The 16,314-nt window shown below is 43.2% G+C and overlaps 1 protein-coding gene across 1 annotated transcript in view; it reads left to right on the plus strand.

The window, feature by feature from the left end:
* TMEM132D (transmembrane protein 132D) overlaps window positions 1-16,314 on the plus strand; it is a 263,094-nt gene that overhangs the window by 241,834 nt on the left and 4,946 nt on the right. Inside the window, exons 6-8 of the mRNA XM_075168136.1 lie at window positions 12,060-12,265; window positions 13,391-13,664; window positions 15,089-15,280. Of these exons, the coding sequence (XP_075024237.1) occupies window positions 12,060-12,265; window positions 13,391-13,664; window positions 15,089-15,280 (672 nt within the window). The remainder of the gene's footprint in view (window positions 1-12,059; window positions 12,266-13,390; window positions 13,665-15,088; window positions 15,281-16,314) is intronic.

Genomic DNA, 16,314 nt, shown 5'->3' on the forward strand with positions numbered 1-16,314 from the left:
CCCTGTCTAGAGATTTCTTGGAAGCTGGAAAAATGAGAATGTTGTCAAAAAAATAGCAATGCTTCCAGTCTGCAGTGCGGTGATGGAGATGAAAGATGAGTGATTCCAAGGGGGCCGAGAATATATCAGCCCAGTGCCTTTTTCTGACTAGTTTAGAAGTCCAAAATGGTCTATAAGGATTTACATTTCTCTTATAGCCTTAAAGAAAATGTATTTTAAGCTGGCTTCTCTATTTCTCTCTCTTTACTGGACCAAACCAACAACAAGTTTCATAGCAGTCATGCTTAAAGCCACAATAAGGGTGGTAATTTCTTTTGCAGCAGTTGATGCAAAAGAATTTTTATATTTTATTCATTTTTTAATTTTTTAATCATTTTCGATAAAATTATGAAAACCCTTTGAAAGAGGATCTTATTTTTTCTAACAGAGAAAAAATAAATTTAATTGGAGGCAGTGTTGAATCATACTGTGTTCTCGGTTCTGAGTAACAGATACAAATCTCAGAATATGATATGAATTTTTTGTCGGTAGACAGTGACTTCAGTGGCCTTTAGTGCTCACATTTCAGGGTAGAAACTAGTCAGCTGGAGAGGTAGGGATTTCTCTTCAGGGGTTGTTTAAAAGATCTATTTGTAACAACTGTCATCTTGGCTGACACTTTGAGAATTGAGCTAGGGACCTCCTGAGTTAGGAGCTCAACCTGAAATAGGGGAGCTAAATCCCATAGCTTGCCTAGCCATGGGATCTTACACTGTCTGTGCAGCAGGGCGTGCGGAGGAGCTGCAACGCACGCTACTCAGCACATCATGCATGCTTCACTTCCATCCCACCTACGCCCTCAAAAGCAGCATATATGTAATTTGAATTTGCTCGTGAAGTAGAGCTCTCCTTTGCACTTGTACAATATATCAAAAATGACCTGGTAAGGATAGATGAGAAATGACTGGAAGTGTGTCTCAGGGTAATGAAGAGAAAAATCGGAGTTCTTTAGAAAGACAGGCTTGTTAACATAATTGTAATATATGTGATGGCAGTGCCAAAAAAGAAGACTCAACATAGCCAATGGAAATACTGTACTATGCAAATATTGCAGAGATTCAGAGTGTCCAATCCCTACATGTGCTTATGCGATTATACTGCATACATTATACTTTTGGGTATCACCCAAAAAGAAACAAGGTACCATGGCTAGTGAAGCCACGAGAAGCCATGCGGGTGGCAGCAGCATGTGTGCCAATAGCAAAAGCGGGGGGCTCCCTGGGGTAGTGGGGTGAAGGGAGCTCCTGGTCAGTCAGTGTTATAGTCCAGCTGTGCTACCAGCACCTCTCCAGCTTACAAGACAAGGACGAGCCTTGGTCTCTGTGGAGGAGACGCTCACCGCTTGCTGCAGTAAGAAGGGACGTTTTGGGAGGCTGCACTCTCCCTGGATGGCACAGATGAGAAACGTCTTTTTCATGCAGAGAAATCTTTTCTTAAAAGGACCTTTTGCTTTTGTATAGAACAACCAGCATTCGAGTAAAACATTTCTTTTAGCATTGATCTTTCAGCTATACATTGTTTGTTCCAGCAGGCAACTGAGAATGACACACATACTTTCTGTGGTCAGCGTATGAGGGCATAAAGCACATACCTGGTAAATTCATCTGAATATGGATTTGTCGATTAATATAGGACAAAGCAGTGTAAAATTAATAAGTATTATGGTAGCCAATAGAAATGTTTTTGGCCATTTGTGAATGAAAAAAATACAGTGAAAAAAATTTGATGCCTTCAGCTGAATTGCATGCTGGATTGCCTGTGGAAGAGAAAGGAGTTGGCAGAGATTTTAGCTTCCTGTGGACAAGGGAAGTATGGAGTGTCCCGGATATGACAGTTAGATGCTTTGCACACCTGGTTTTACTGTTATGATAATTATAGACAAAATCAAAGTTACTGACTGGAGGTTAATGCTGCTGGTTGTTTAGCTTCACCGTCTGGGTCTGAAATCAATGTGTCGGTGTGCTGTCGGGAGCGCTCCAGCCCCAGTGTGCTGGGAGAGCTGGGCAGCAGCGGGACTGCTCTGCGCCAGCGCTGCCAGTGCTCCTTTGCCTGCTCTTTTGCATTTGGGGAGATTCAGCATCTCCTAAGGTCCTTCAGCTGCCCTGGGAGAATATAGGAGTTATTTGAAATACTTTGCCATCCTGTATATTCAGTCAGATCCGTGCTGCACGTGGTTCTGCCCATGTTCCTCTCAGCTGCTGCCAAAGGCGGGGGGTCCCACACACAGTGTGAGCAGCCCTTCGAACAGGCTGTTTCAGGCTGTGTGCATCTCAGTTACTTTCCTCTCCCCAGCATTGCTTCACTGACTGGATCTGACAAATCCAGAAGACTGACCATCCCCTTTACAGCACAGTTTTGTTTCAGCGTTTAGTCCATCCAAGTTGTCATATTCTTCATCGGCTCTGCTTCACCTGGAAGTCAGGTATTTATTATCCAGAGACAAACCAGCAGGCTGTGTGTCTCCTTTCTTTTTACGAGCATGAAGCAAAGTTGTTCTATTGCCATTACTCCTCTTTAAGCTTTATTGGAAGGAGGGGAAAAACACCATTCTCAGTTTAGTAATAAAAAGCTTGGGGTACTGGATGTATTTATCACTCTTCTCCCACTTTACTTGGATGACTGCAGTGAGTGATAGAGAGTGCATGTGGTTTTCAGACCAAGAGAGAAATAGGAAGATGTAACTTAATTAACAGAGGCAAGAAAGTGTTGTCACGTTCATTACAAGCAATTGTGGCTTCTAAAATCTAAAGCCCGAGGTGGTGGGTTGAGTCCAGCAGCTCTCTGGCTAGTCGTCAGACAGTACTTGCCTGTCTAAAGCTCTTACGTGACAGTGCTGACATTCCCGTGTCCTGCTGATTTAGAGGAGCAGACACCAAAGCCGTCTCATTCTTTCGCTGATCCTGTGCTGGCAGGATCGCCGCTCGCTGAGTATCAAGAGCAGCAGGTGGGCAGGAAGTCGCCACCTTCCTTTTCCAGCTGGAAAGCGGGACTTGCAGCCTAGCCAACAGCAAATGGGGGATGGCCATAGCAGCAAAAGGAGTGGAGAACAGCAGGAGTGAATGAAGCCATTTGATTTCTCTTCACATTGCCTGCCTGCCAGGGACACAGTTTCACCCTGCGCCACGTCCCACAGACCTGTATCGTGCCCTCGGTGTGGCTGTGATCGACTGCTGGTGCGGGTGGAAAAAGCAAAGGACTTCCTCTAACTACAGATAAATTTTAAGCAACAGAAAGATGTACTTGTGTAACCCTAGCACCTGAGCTCTTTCTTGTTTCTTATAGATTAAGCTTTGCAAAATCCCTGTAAAACAAGGGGATAGTATCCTCATTTTGCAAATACATCAAAGGGAGATTAAAGCCCAGATTCTTAAACAGATTTACCCACCAAGCTCCCCTTGAGTTCCGTGGGAGTTAACACTTCAATATCCTTGGGAGTATGGATCTCAATAAATTACACACAGGCATCTAATAAGCGTGTGATGGAGTTGGGAATTAATCCCAGACTTTCGGAAAGGTTGTTCTGTGCCTTTATGTTCATTTCTGCAGATGAGAATAGCACTATTCATTACCTTAAAGGTAGTCCAGATTTCATGTGATTGGATTTTAATTGAGCAGAGTTTCATTGTGATGGTTTTGTTTTGATTTGTGGCCCCAGTTGATTACGGTTTATTGGGGAGAATTTGGCAGACCATATTCTGTAAGAATTTGTAGTTCTGTAAAACAGCTTCATGAAATTATGCTACTTTCCCAGAAATTTTATCTCTGACAGAAAAAGGAAGAAAAGGATGCTAGCAGGTTCCCTTTGTGTCAAAGAAACATCTTGTTTTGACATTTCCAAAATGAAATGTTTTGATTTTTCGTTTTAAAATAACTTTTTCCTTGATGTTACAGTATTTTTACATAATTTTAATCATTTGAAATTGAAATGAAACCAAATTTTATGACCCAAAAATGAAACCAAATGTAGGTGTCTTGAAAGCCCTCCTGAAATTAAGCATCCATCCTCCAGGCAGCTCCACTGCCAGTCCCGTGGAAAAGGGGCCACTCAACACCAGGATCACATCACCCTCCTGGCTCTCCTGAGCCCAGTGGCTGAGTGAAGATGAGGAAGATGCCCTTTACAGACTGCAGGTAGCCCTTAGGCAGGTGCTGAATCATGGGGGAGGACGGTGTGTTCGGGGGCTTCGTGATGTGTCCACAAATGGCTGCGTGTCACCTGCTCTTCTCTCACTCTGTCCTTGAAAAATGTATAGATTCTGTGCAAATCCACTACATAGAGAGAAATTTGACTGTTATTAGTAGCGGAAATGGGTGCAAAAGCCACACTGAAGGGAAAAATCCACCGAAATCTTATACGTCAAATCTTGATTTAAAAAACAAAAAAGTGATTCCTGAGGAGAGACTTTTAATGAGGGGATTTTTTCAGTTAGTTACACCGACACACTGCAAACATTGTGTCAGATCTATAACGTTCACAAAGGAAGTATTAAACTTGCAGCTAGAATTGGATGTTTGCCCAGAATTGTAAGTCCTTTTAAAATGTGCCATTGCATATTTCACTCAGGTATATTTTGCTGAGGATAATATATTGATGTTTGCCACAAAGCTATAGAACAAACTACAAAATTTTTTAGAAATTAATTGGTATCAGAATTCTCTTAATCAACGTGCTCTATAAGGTGCTTCAGGTGGATTAGTGCAGTAAGAAACATTTTTCATTTGGACAGGTCTCTGCCAATATCTTTCTATTGCTGATCTTCTCTGGAGCAGTGCTAGGTGTGCTTCCGTCATGACATTATGGAAATGCCTGGCAGGAAACAAGTTCTTAAGACCCTTAGAAACTAAGGAAGATCTTTGTCTCTGGGTAAAAAAGCAGATACAGTTGTGGATTGCAGTATTTTTTGGTGTCATGCTGCAATAGGAAAACCTCTGCAGAAAAGTGCGGACACTTTGAAGGTGTGGACCTTCAAATTTTAGAGCACCCTCTGGTTTTTCTGAATCTGCGGAGTTCAGATGTGTCACTTGAGACCTCCTCTAAAAAAGGCACAACCTGACTGCACAGAGCGGAGAACCAGATATAAAGGAATGACGAGGTATGAAGCCTTGGGAACACAGCTCGTCATGTACCAACTTTGAAAGGGTATTTTCAGATTTTGGCAGATATTTCAATACTCACAAAATTCAAAATATTTAAAATTAAGAAGTCCTTATGCAGTGTAAATCCCCCCAAATGGGGAAAGCTGTCAAGGTGATGCTAGATTTAAAATCTGTCTGGAATCCAATCTTGCTAGGATTCAAGCCAAGTCATTCTTCTTTCGGTAGGTGTAGAGCAGCCTGGCTTGGGACGCTAACCCTGCTGAGCCTGCGAGTCACTGAGTAACTGAGGAACAGGAAGAGCATCCCTAAACTTGGTGTTATACCCATTCACCGTTACTGTTTCTTTCTGGGGAAAAAAAAAAATCTTCTCTGCAACACGGGAGGTGCTTTAATTATTCCTCAAGAGCAGCTGTTCAGTGGTTGTTCCTAATTCCAGCAGCATCCGGGGAGGTTAACAGATCTGCTGCTGCCATCAGATCTGAGGACAGTCATTTCTCACTCTCAGGGTCCTCACAGAATCCCCGACTAGGACAGGTCCCTTCTCTAGACATGTAGTGGGCTTAGGGCTGATCTACCCCCTATGCTGCTTCTTCATTATAGTTATTTATCTCTGCCTTGCATAATTTCAGGCTGCGTTCAGATATCACAGTAACGAATCTCACTCCAACACGCGGGTTAAGCGCGGGTGATTAAAGGTGACTCCGCCTCCCCTGAGTCATTTATAAGTGACTTATAGAGCTAATAATGGCCTCATCCTTTTGTACCTTGGTACACAGCTTGTGTTCTGGAGTCTTTTATAGCTCAAATGAGCTGCTTTTGCTTATTTATTTCCCTCCTCATTCATTTTTAATGGTTATAAGAGACTCCCCCATTCTTCTTCTGACAGCAATGATTTAGGCAGGACTCATTAACATAACTTACGTTACTAAATATCGCCATTTATGCTGGCAGACCAAGGAAAATGTGTGCAGTGCTAAATCAGAAGAGATCCCGTGAGCTTGCCACAGCGGCAGGGCTGTGTTTGAAGTGTATATTATAAACGGAGAGTGCTTGTATGGGGGACAGATCACTTACAGAAGCATGGATCGGGGACAATGTCCCAGAGTGTTTCCAAAATACAGATTTTATGTGGAAATATCAGACACTTACTTTCCTAATCGGCCACCCTTGAAATGTCTAAACCAGAACTGCTCTAGGTACATCTTATTTTCAAAGACTTATTAGCTGTGACTTTGTAAGAGTTCCAACAGAATTACTGTAGCAGAAAAGCAGTTTCCTGTGAGGGTTTTGCTGTTATCCCATGGGAATTTAATAATGATAATGAGGTGGGGAAAGACTGTTACAGCTGCTTCTGAGACCTAACAGTGAAATGCTGGGTACCTCTTCTGGGAGTTATGATGTACATTCCCCTTTCCCGCCCTCCCATTAGATCTTTGGATTCTATTCAGCCCAAACCTAGCATGGAGTTTATGGGACCAAAGTAATAGTCAGCCACACAAATTTGTATCTACCATAGACAGCTTCTGCAAAAGGCTAATGGGAAAAGCAGTAAAATCCTTTTAGGAAAGGGATGGGAACAATTTTCAGTGGAGAACTGGATGCAGGAGGTCAGTGTGGTAGGGATCACGTGTGATTTCTGAGGGGCATTATTGCTTCTTTCCATGTTTTTCCCAGGCTGGCTGAAGTCCTGCTACTACAAGGCTTCAAAGGGCTTAGTGTTTTCTTCCACAGAGAGTCTTGCAAACTGTGAAACAAAATAAGAGAAATTAATAAAAACTGATTTCCCTTGCTTGTGATCACACCTGAAGAGCATACAGAATATGGGGTGTTTGGAAGGAGAGTGCTGACTTTTTTCAAATAACACAAACAGGCTTTTTAAGTAAACATAAAATAGAAATGCCTTGGACCAGCAATATCCCCCTCCTTTTCTGGTCAATATTTGTTTGCCAAAGAAACAGTCCTGTGTTACAGTGACACAGCAGCATCACTTTCCCAGTTGCAAGGCTACCAGCTGAATTTTGGGCGCGCTTTTGGCACGCCCAATGTACAGAGCTGCACATGGGGCTCAGGAATGCTTGTGTACAGTGAGGAGTCTGTGGTAGGAAGCAGCAGTGACTTAGCTCTATTCCCATTTCTGACAATAGGACTGGGGGGTTGAATTAAATGCAATGCTGAGCACATTTGAAATATTCTCTCTGCACGTTTTGTAGCACTGATGATTGAACTCGACATCCAGCTTGCCAGAAGCCGTGTGTTTGGGATGTACGTGGTGCGCTTAGAAATCTAATTCCTAATTCTGTGCTGTGCTGGCAATAAGGGACCTCTGACCTCCGCTGCCCTGGCACATGGAGATTAGATACGTGTGTGTGACTCAGAGGAAGCTGTCTTGGTTGTTCACTGATGTAAGAAAAAGAGGTGGAGCTGCAGGAGCCAAACAAAACCCAAAGCACTTTTAGAACCTACCAAGTTCACGCCCCAAAGAGCCATTCAAACCCCAGTTCCCTCAAGAGATAAAAGTTCCCTGCATTGAGAGAATTTCTGGAGCATCTTGTGAGCGCTAAGTACAGCCTCCCTTAATTAATGGAAGGCAGCTCAGTGTAGTTGTGTGAAAAGCTCCTGTGACACAAAGCCCAGAAAGGCTTTAGCAAGGGAGCACAGTACCAGAAGGGTTTAATGGCATTATAATGTCCTTGAATTACAGTGGCCACAACACAGAGAGATGTATTCCAGCAGTACATTAGCAGTAAAAGAAAATCTACTCTCTCTCTCTTGAGCCCTTGTCACCTTTACTGAAAACTGGAGTCGCCATCCCCGAGATGCCAAAACTCAAAGGCAGGAGGGAAGGGAAAGGAGATATGGGTGGGAGTCCCTGGATTTTGGAAAGAAAACAAATTGGTTTTCCCCGCAAATCGCCCACCTTGCTCCAGCCCCTTTGTAGTTCCTATTGCATTTTTTAATGGTTTAATGGTTTTCTGGTGTTTAATGGTTTTCTGAAATGTCTGTTTTGGGACAAAGCTTTTGCAACCTCATAATTCCCTTAGTAACTAACGGTGGGGAAGCTGTTTGTTGATCTAGCACAGACCCTTTTTTTCATTCGCACACTCACGCACACATATCCGAGGGTATGTGCAGTCGCTCCGTTCGTGCGGTTAATAAACTTGAACCACAGCCTCTTCTGTTGTGTGTGGCGAGGCGTGTAAAGGAAGAACTGTAGTACAGGAAGGAGGGTTGGTAGTTAAAGGCTGTTTATATGAATTAACGCTAAAGAAAAGGAGCTGCTTGACAGACTGAGGAATTGAAATCCATTACAGATTGAAAAGGAGACCTGCAGGTTCAGAAAAGGCAGTGGCAGCAGAAGCTTCTCTGTGCTGCCCCCATCAACATTAACATGGAGGAGCTGTGCGAGGGGGGACCCGGTCGCTCCCTCCGGCTGTGTCAGCCGCGGGGACTGCCCGGAGGCTGCCAGCTGCTGAGCTGCATGTGACGGGTCTTCGCTCATGTGCATGTTTGTCCTGCAGAGGCTCAGCTGAGTCCCATCAAACTCATTTCACAAAATAGTCACTCACTTCCAACAAACAGTTTAGAAAATTCAATCTCAAAAGAGAGAGAGAAGCTCGATTTTTCTTCTTTCTCTACATCTTTTTAGTCTTTCTCTTGTGCTGCAAGATGAATGGTTCGGATGTGTCTGCAGTAACACGGGCATGGCTAATCTGCCTTTCTATTGATGACCTGTTTCTGAACGTCCTGGCCTGATTTATGAAAACGTACTGTACTTTGCACCATGTTTTGATGCTGCTCTGTTAGGACTGCATGCAAGCTGCAGCAGAACAGTGATGCTTATTCATTCAAACAGTGAAGGGCTGGCTGGGAACTGAATGAGCTCATAGTTGTTGCCGTCTTCGCTTAGTGAAAGGGAAACAGGAGAAAGCAGGTATCCCAAGCCTAGTCATTCTTTTCCTGACCATCAGTTTGTTTTATAAATCATAATCTTGAAAGCACAAGGTCATGGTATTTATTTAATCATTCATATAGTAGGTTTCTAAGGATGGATTCTTATTTTAACTCTCCTTTCTGTAATAACTTTATTATTCTGTAATAATAATAAAGTTGGAACTGAGGTCTGTTTGCCTGCCAAATTTTCTTTCTCTTGCTATTGCTTGAGCATTAATGAATTTAAAATCTGAGAGTCTGATTCCCATCTCTTACTAGCATAATTCAGCAGTTACCTCTATTGCCTGGGAGAGTCTCAGCCTTGTTCCAGCCTCTGTGTGCTGAACTGCTCTTCACACACACTCAGACCGATACAAACAACAGCAAAATCCCACCTCTGCTATCTAGGTGTGCTTCAAAAGCCACTGCTCAGACAGGGAAGCCTTACCCCGGTGGAAGGATGTTTGGCAGGTCCCCTGCTAGAAGCCCTGTTGCGGGTGCAGAGCAGAGGAGGCGCAGGGGGAGGCAGGGGAGGTCTGCAGGGCTCCGGGGCTGGGCGCTCTGCTCTGCAGAGGACGCCGCGGTGGTTTGGAAACATCCCTCAAGGGTGATTTCTGTGCCGCGAGGCACAGAGGTTTACCTGTTACCTTAAATCACTAGGAAATGGTTTCAGTCCTAGGTTGATCACCCATGGAAACATTTAATTGCCTAATGTTAGATTCACAAATATGAGGTGTTGCTAGCTGGAAGCAGGGGTGGAAGAAGTCACGCTGAAAGCTATTACCTGGCCCCAGGCCCTACTAAAGAAAATCCTTGTCTTCAGGCTGTTCACTTGTACGTGTGGTCCAGCCTGCAGAGCACAAAGAGAAGTGAAGGACCTCAGGGCAATCAGCTCCCAGGCAGAATGTTTTCCATGGGGCCACTTCGTCTTCAACTTTGATCTGTTGCCTCTCAGGTGGAAATCAGCACTTTGAGACTTTGCCCAGTTTTTCTTCTCACTGGCATCCCAGGGAAAAGAGGAAAGGTAGAAAGCAGCAGACAGAGTTTATTAGCGCATAGGAGAGTTGTCTGGCTGAGAACAGCACTTAAAATATAAAAAGGCAACAGGGATAAGTGCAGTGCCAGAGAGGAATAGACGAATTCCACTTACGGAAGCAAGGTACCCCATGGGGTGGGAGAAGGAGCACACGTACACTGCCTGAAGGTCTTCTGACTTCCCGCCTGTCGGACTGCAGGTTGTAAGTATGATGTAGTTCTTGCCCTGAAAATATTGCACTTACATTAGTGAGCCTTCTGCAAGGATGCAAGAATAATGTCTTCTCTCTTGCTGCTGCCCAGACGTGCTGCTCCCAGAGGGGGAATGTGCTTATGCCTCCAGCCTTCCCTATAGCCATTTCTGCAGGCTCACATGAAGTTTCTCCCAGAGTTTTGCAGAGTCTCATCTTCCTCAGCTCAGGCCAGTTTGGATCAGCATTATGACGAAGGGTATTACATTAGTGACACAGGCCCCCGCCGGGACTCGTCTGTGCTCAGCTGCCTGCTGTGGGGTCCTTCCCTTGCATTGCGTACTCCTAAGCTTTGAGGCTTTTTTGACAGCAACGAGGTTTTCTTGCTGTGCAGCACAAGAACTTTGGATCCTGACAGGAGCCGTGAAGAGCTAGCGTAAAACATGCTAACATGAGAATATCTCGAAAAACATAATTCTGCCTGTAAAGAAACTCCTTATATTCCTGCTGAAACCAATGGCAACTGTAAGATTTTGACCTTAAAACAGACATTGATTGCAAGAGAGGCATTGCAAGAGTCATGATAACCTTTTTTGATATGTTACCTAGGCTCAGACCAGCAAGGATGGAAATGGATTTGCAATGGATCTGTCTGTAAGGGGGTTTGTTGTTGTTTAAAGATAACAATATTAGGAATGCAAATTATCCTACAAAAGCTGGTGATATTTAAATATGATTTAAATTCACTTAGCATTTAAACAGAAAAGCAGAAAATGGCATTAAATTCAGATGAGGATAAGACTGTGCATTCTGGAGTCAGAAATATTAAATATATCTACAGAATGGAATAGAAGGTCTGGCTGGTAATGGATTGTGAAAAGAGTTCAGGGTTTTAATAGATCATTCCTTCAGATCATCAGCATGGTAAAGTGGTAGTTAATAAATTATTTGACGTGTACATTTACTCATATATTTTAACTAGCTGTAATGAACAGGTCCTGTCAGCTCACCTAGATCCTCGCAATAGCTGCTAAATCGCTTGAGTGAGATTTAGTAACTCTCAGCAATATTGATGTCCAGAGCTGCAGGTAATAAATAAAGTGACATCAGGACTAGCTTGAGCAGAACATTGTGCAAGACCTTTGTCAGGCTTGCAGCAGAGATTAAGCTGTTTGGCCCCAATGAACACCACCAGGCATCAGTGAGCTCTTCCCTGTGATTAGTTTTTGGTTGATGTGACCACCCTATGCCCTGGCGCCTGTAACGGGACCACTGAAGAACCCTTTGTCCCAATTTGGGTTTGACGAGAGAAATTCGTCCCCTACCGAATTTTGTATACAGGCAGTTACCTGTTCCTCCCCGCAGGTATGTGATATTCCTCGGGCTGCACACGAAGTAGAGGAGGAGGATGGTAGAGTCTGACTGAGCTTTGGGGAGACGAGAAGAATCCTCTCTTGGTGCCATTATACTAGGACTATCCTAGTGTTCGAGTGGGAATTAAGGACAGAAAGAAGTTGTTCTTTTATCTTTGATTATACTGGAAATGTTTATAGCAGAAAAAGCCTGCCTGTTAAAAGGATGCCAAATTATACAGGCTATTAAGGGCACACCAGGCACCTTTCTTGTTATTCCTAGTTGTCCTCTGAACTTGGAGCTAGTTTAAACCTATATCCTTTCTCTTCCTCCCACTCACTTTCCCAGCATGTGGTGTACATTATAATTTGTGAAGTGACTCATTAATTTTTTTTTTCTTTCTCCTTTTTTCAGGTTTCTGACAGATGTGACTATGTCTTTGTCAATGGGAAGGAAATGAAAGGCAAAGTGAATGTCATAGTTAATTTTACTTACCAGCATCTGAGTGCTCCATTAGAAATGACGGTCTGGGTTCCTCGTCTCCCGCTGCAGATAGAGGTCTCTGACACAGAACTAAATCAGATCAAGGGGTGGAGAGTCCCCATCGTCTCTAATAAGAGGTAGGTTTCATTAGAGGGTGTTCATTCTAGGCTGTGCACTTGCCAAAGACCTGTCACGGCCAGTGGATCTGAACATGCTCATTTGGCCTTAATGCAATTCCGGTGTAAATTTGGTCACCAGACATTCAATAGGCTCCTGCACTGGACTTATGAGGGAAATGGAAACTGCAGGTTTCCAACTCCATTGGACATCAATTTCCTCTTGTAGCACCAGTGACTGAGATGGAAAGAGCCAATCGTTCAAGTTAGGCAGGATCAGTCACGGGGGCAGCAGGAAGACATCAACAAGGACCAGCTCTGGGAAGGCTGGTCAGTCTCCAGCCTGGTTCATAGGTCCTGCCAGTTAATTTATTCATTGTTAATGGTCGCAATTAGTACATACTTGTTTCATATCACTGTAGGGTCCAGTGGCACTGATCAGTGTCCCAGAGTCAGGGACTGATACACTAGGGCTGTAAAGATACTATCTGTGCCCACAGATCAGAGGCATGTGAATGACAGGACAGAGAATGGATGTAGGCAGATCTAGACTGTTTGTTGTCAGTGTTATTAAGAAATAGAAGAACAAATTGATAGAGTAGGTTCTTGCTATTCCCACCTACCTACGACGACATCATTTATCACCGTGTTTCTGTTAGTATCACAGCAAAAAGATGGGGGTTTTGATGGAGATGTGATTTCAACCTGAATGCCACACAAAAAGGGATGTGTATGTAGGTGCAGACAGGAATATTTCCATGGCAACAACAAAGATGTTTATGGGAAGATCCAGAAAGAGAAAAGTGTGAAGGTCCTGAAAGTAAGGACTTAACATGGAAAATAACAAGAGATGTTTGGAGAGGACAATGTGGTAGTGAAGCTAGCAGGCCAGTTGGTGGTTCTAGCAACTGTCTTGAAGACATAGGCAGCCTGGAGGTCTCAGTTATGAACAAGGGAAACAGGATAAAAGTGGGGGACCCTGACTGATTTCAGAAATGCACTGAAGGAAGCAGCTTCAGCAGAGCAATGGAAGGGAGCAACTTGTTCCAGCAACTAGGCTGCAGTCTTATGCCAGCAACAGCTCTCCTGTTGCAAGCTCTCCCAGTGCCAGTTTCAATTAATTTTTGATTCTTGGTATCATACCAGGCCAGCCAGGGACAGTGATGATGAAGAAGAGGATGAACGTAAGGGAAGAGGCTGCACCCTTCAGTACCAACATGCGATGGTGCGAGTCCTCACGCAGTTTGTAGCTGAAGCCTCAGACCCTGGCGGCCAGCTGAGCTATTTACTGGGTTCTGACTGGCAGATTGACATTACCGACCTGGTGAGTGACTTCATGCAGGTGGAGGAGCCAAGAATCGCTAAGCTGCAGGACGGACAGGTTTTGATTGGGCAGGAGCTTGGAATGACGACAATTCAGGTAGGCAAAATTAATGACTTATTCCTTTTCCTCCATTAACCCACCACCTTGGGAACGGAAGTACCCATCAGGTGTACAGCAGCTTCTTGCATTAGCAAGAGAAACTGAAGCCATGAATTTTGGAATGGAGCAGAATTGCAGCAAGGACTGGAAGACATAGAAGAGATGATTTTCTCATCTTATCTTTTGCCCCAAAGTATGTGGATTGCACTTTCAGTAAATTTAGCCCAACCTGTGTACTTGGAAGCTGTTTCTGATTATTTTTGTATAAGGCTGGTTTTGAACCTGGAGCCAGTATATGGACAATCACAAGGCATGCAGCTGGTGAAACAGCTCAGTATTCTCAAAGCCTACATTGACAGAGCAAAGGGTAAAGTGCCTCAGTGTCCCCACTCTGAAGTAACTCACCTAAACCTATGCATTGTGTCACTGGCAGCTTTTCACATATAGTTCTTCCTGCCGTGCAGAGAAATACTGGCCCAGAAGAAAAAAGAAAAAAAAAAGAGATTAATCCAGTGATATTACAAAGTAAAAAACGTGTTCACAAGCACTAGCACGGGAAAAAAAATCTAGCTCTCCAAACTTGCTCATCATCCCAAACTGTCAAACCAGAAAACAACAACCATACCTGTCGATAACACAGGTTGTCGGGGCTGGAGAAATGGGATTTGAGATTTTGACTTTCTGCAAAATCTGTAAAGATTTTCTGAATGACTTTTCAAAGCTCTGGGGCTTATATTGCTACAATAAATACAGGTAAAACTGAAAAGAAAAATCCAAGGGAAAAAAGCTGAGAGCAAGTTATATTTAAAGAATACCTCTTACAAACTGCTTCCAAATTGCTCTGTACCCTATATGGATCATTAAATTCAACTTGCTTGCTAATGAGCATCTTTGGGTGTCATGTATCGGTGCACTGACTTCCATGCACATTTTTTTAACCAAAACAAGTTTTCTCTGTCAATTTTGTATACAGTACCATGAGTGTTTATTGTAGCAATACATTATCTTTCTTTCAATAGGATAGAAATAAATGCCATTTATTCTATGGATTTTATAGAAATCTACAGATTTCGTTATATATATGCCACCTAAACCCACAATCATTAATAAAATAATTGCATTTAACATAAAGATTACATTTACAAATAGTTAATACATCTGAAACATGCAGTTAGCATAGCGCAGACGTGAATGGCATAGCTGATTAGAATTGCATTGGTAAAAGATGTTATAAGCACCCTATTATTGCAGAAGAGTTATAAAATGTGACTAGCCATATTTTTATCATATTTTAATAGTGTCTGTCTGCTAAGAGTAATTCTGCCCATTAACATAAATATTTGTATTACAGTAGCTCCGTGTAGCTCTGTTGCTTGGTGCTATGCAAAATGGCTGTTGCTAACTTTGATTTTTCTTTTCAGATATTGTCCCCCCTTTCGGATGCTATCTTGGCTGAGAAGACAGTGACAGTTCTGGATGAGAAGGTGACGATAACTGACCTGGGAGTGCAGCTGGTAACTGGATTGTCGCTTTCTCTGCAGCTCAGTCCAGGAAGCAATAAGGCCATCTTTGCTACAGCAGTAGCACAAGAGCTGCTCCAATCTCCAAAGCAGGTACTATTACCCACATGTACTGTGTTGTGGAAGGACACTGCTCTGATTCCCTATATCTGACATTACAAGCCGATGGAATCAAGCAGATTTTTATTAATAATATACTAATAAAACATTTTCCTTACAGGCACTTTTTTCTGAAGGCCACCAGGTGCCCTAACAGAAAAACAAAGATCTCACAAAAATGCCGCTATGTCTACACAACCCCAGTCAACAAACAGGCGTACTCCATCTGTCGTGGCTGCATCTCATAAACAACACATGCAACTCCATGATGTGTTATAATTAAGCAAATGAAGTCCCTTTACACACACACACTCCCCCCTCCTTTCTGTCCCATCCAGCACCTACTAGATCAGAGGAGACATTGCCAGCTAGGTTGCCAAGTTCAGCCTCCCACCACAGGCAACCAAATCAACCCTTTAAGCACATCTTTACATGAGAAAGTGTTTTGCATAGTGCCAAACTCTTCTTCCTTTCATTACTTTCTGTGAGCATTTTAAGAAGTTGTGGAACATCCCTTTCACTCTGACTCATTACTTGAATATGAATCAGCATCATTGACTCATTTCCTGATTCATGATTTCATAAACCAGTTTTTGTTTCCCTGTTATTCTTAGTCCCTATATTAGGGAACCAACAGTTACCAAGGGCTTTTGGAGTTTGCCATGTCCCTGTCAGTCCCTGCTTGATATTTGTCCTTGTGCTTCTGTCTACGTTTGAAATTTAAACTTTTTTTTCAACCCAAATCCATCAGTCTGGGACTTACATCAAGGATGCACTGGGCTCTTAATGCTTAAACATGTTCTGAGCTTTAAAGCTAAATGATCATGGCATGCACGTTTGAAATCTGGCCAACTGTTGAGATGCTTTAATTCATTATAGGGTCTTATTCTTGGGATGCAGGATGAGAAATAATGCAGAACTGCTGTCTTTATAGGGTGATAAAAATCTAGCTCCCACAGTATTCCAGGAGTTATGAAATCAATGCCAGGCAGCTAGAAATAAGGCCATTGCTGACATGGGGAGTTAAA

Source organism: Calonectris borealis, chromosome 18 (assembly GCF_964195595.1).
Source record: "Calonectris borealis chromosome 18, bCalBor7.hap1.2, whole genome shotgun sequence".
Classification (NCBI taxonomy): domain Eukaryota; kingdom Metazoa; phylum Chordata; class Aves; order Procellariiformes; family Procellariidae; genus Calonectris; species Calonectris borealis.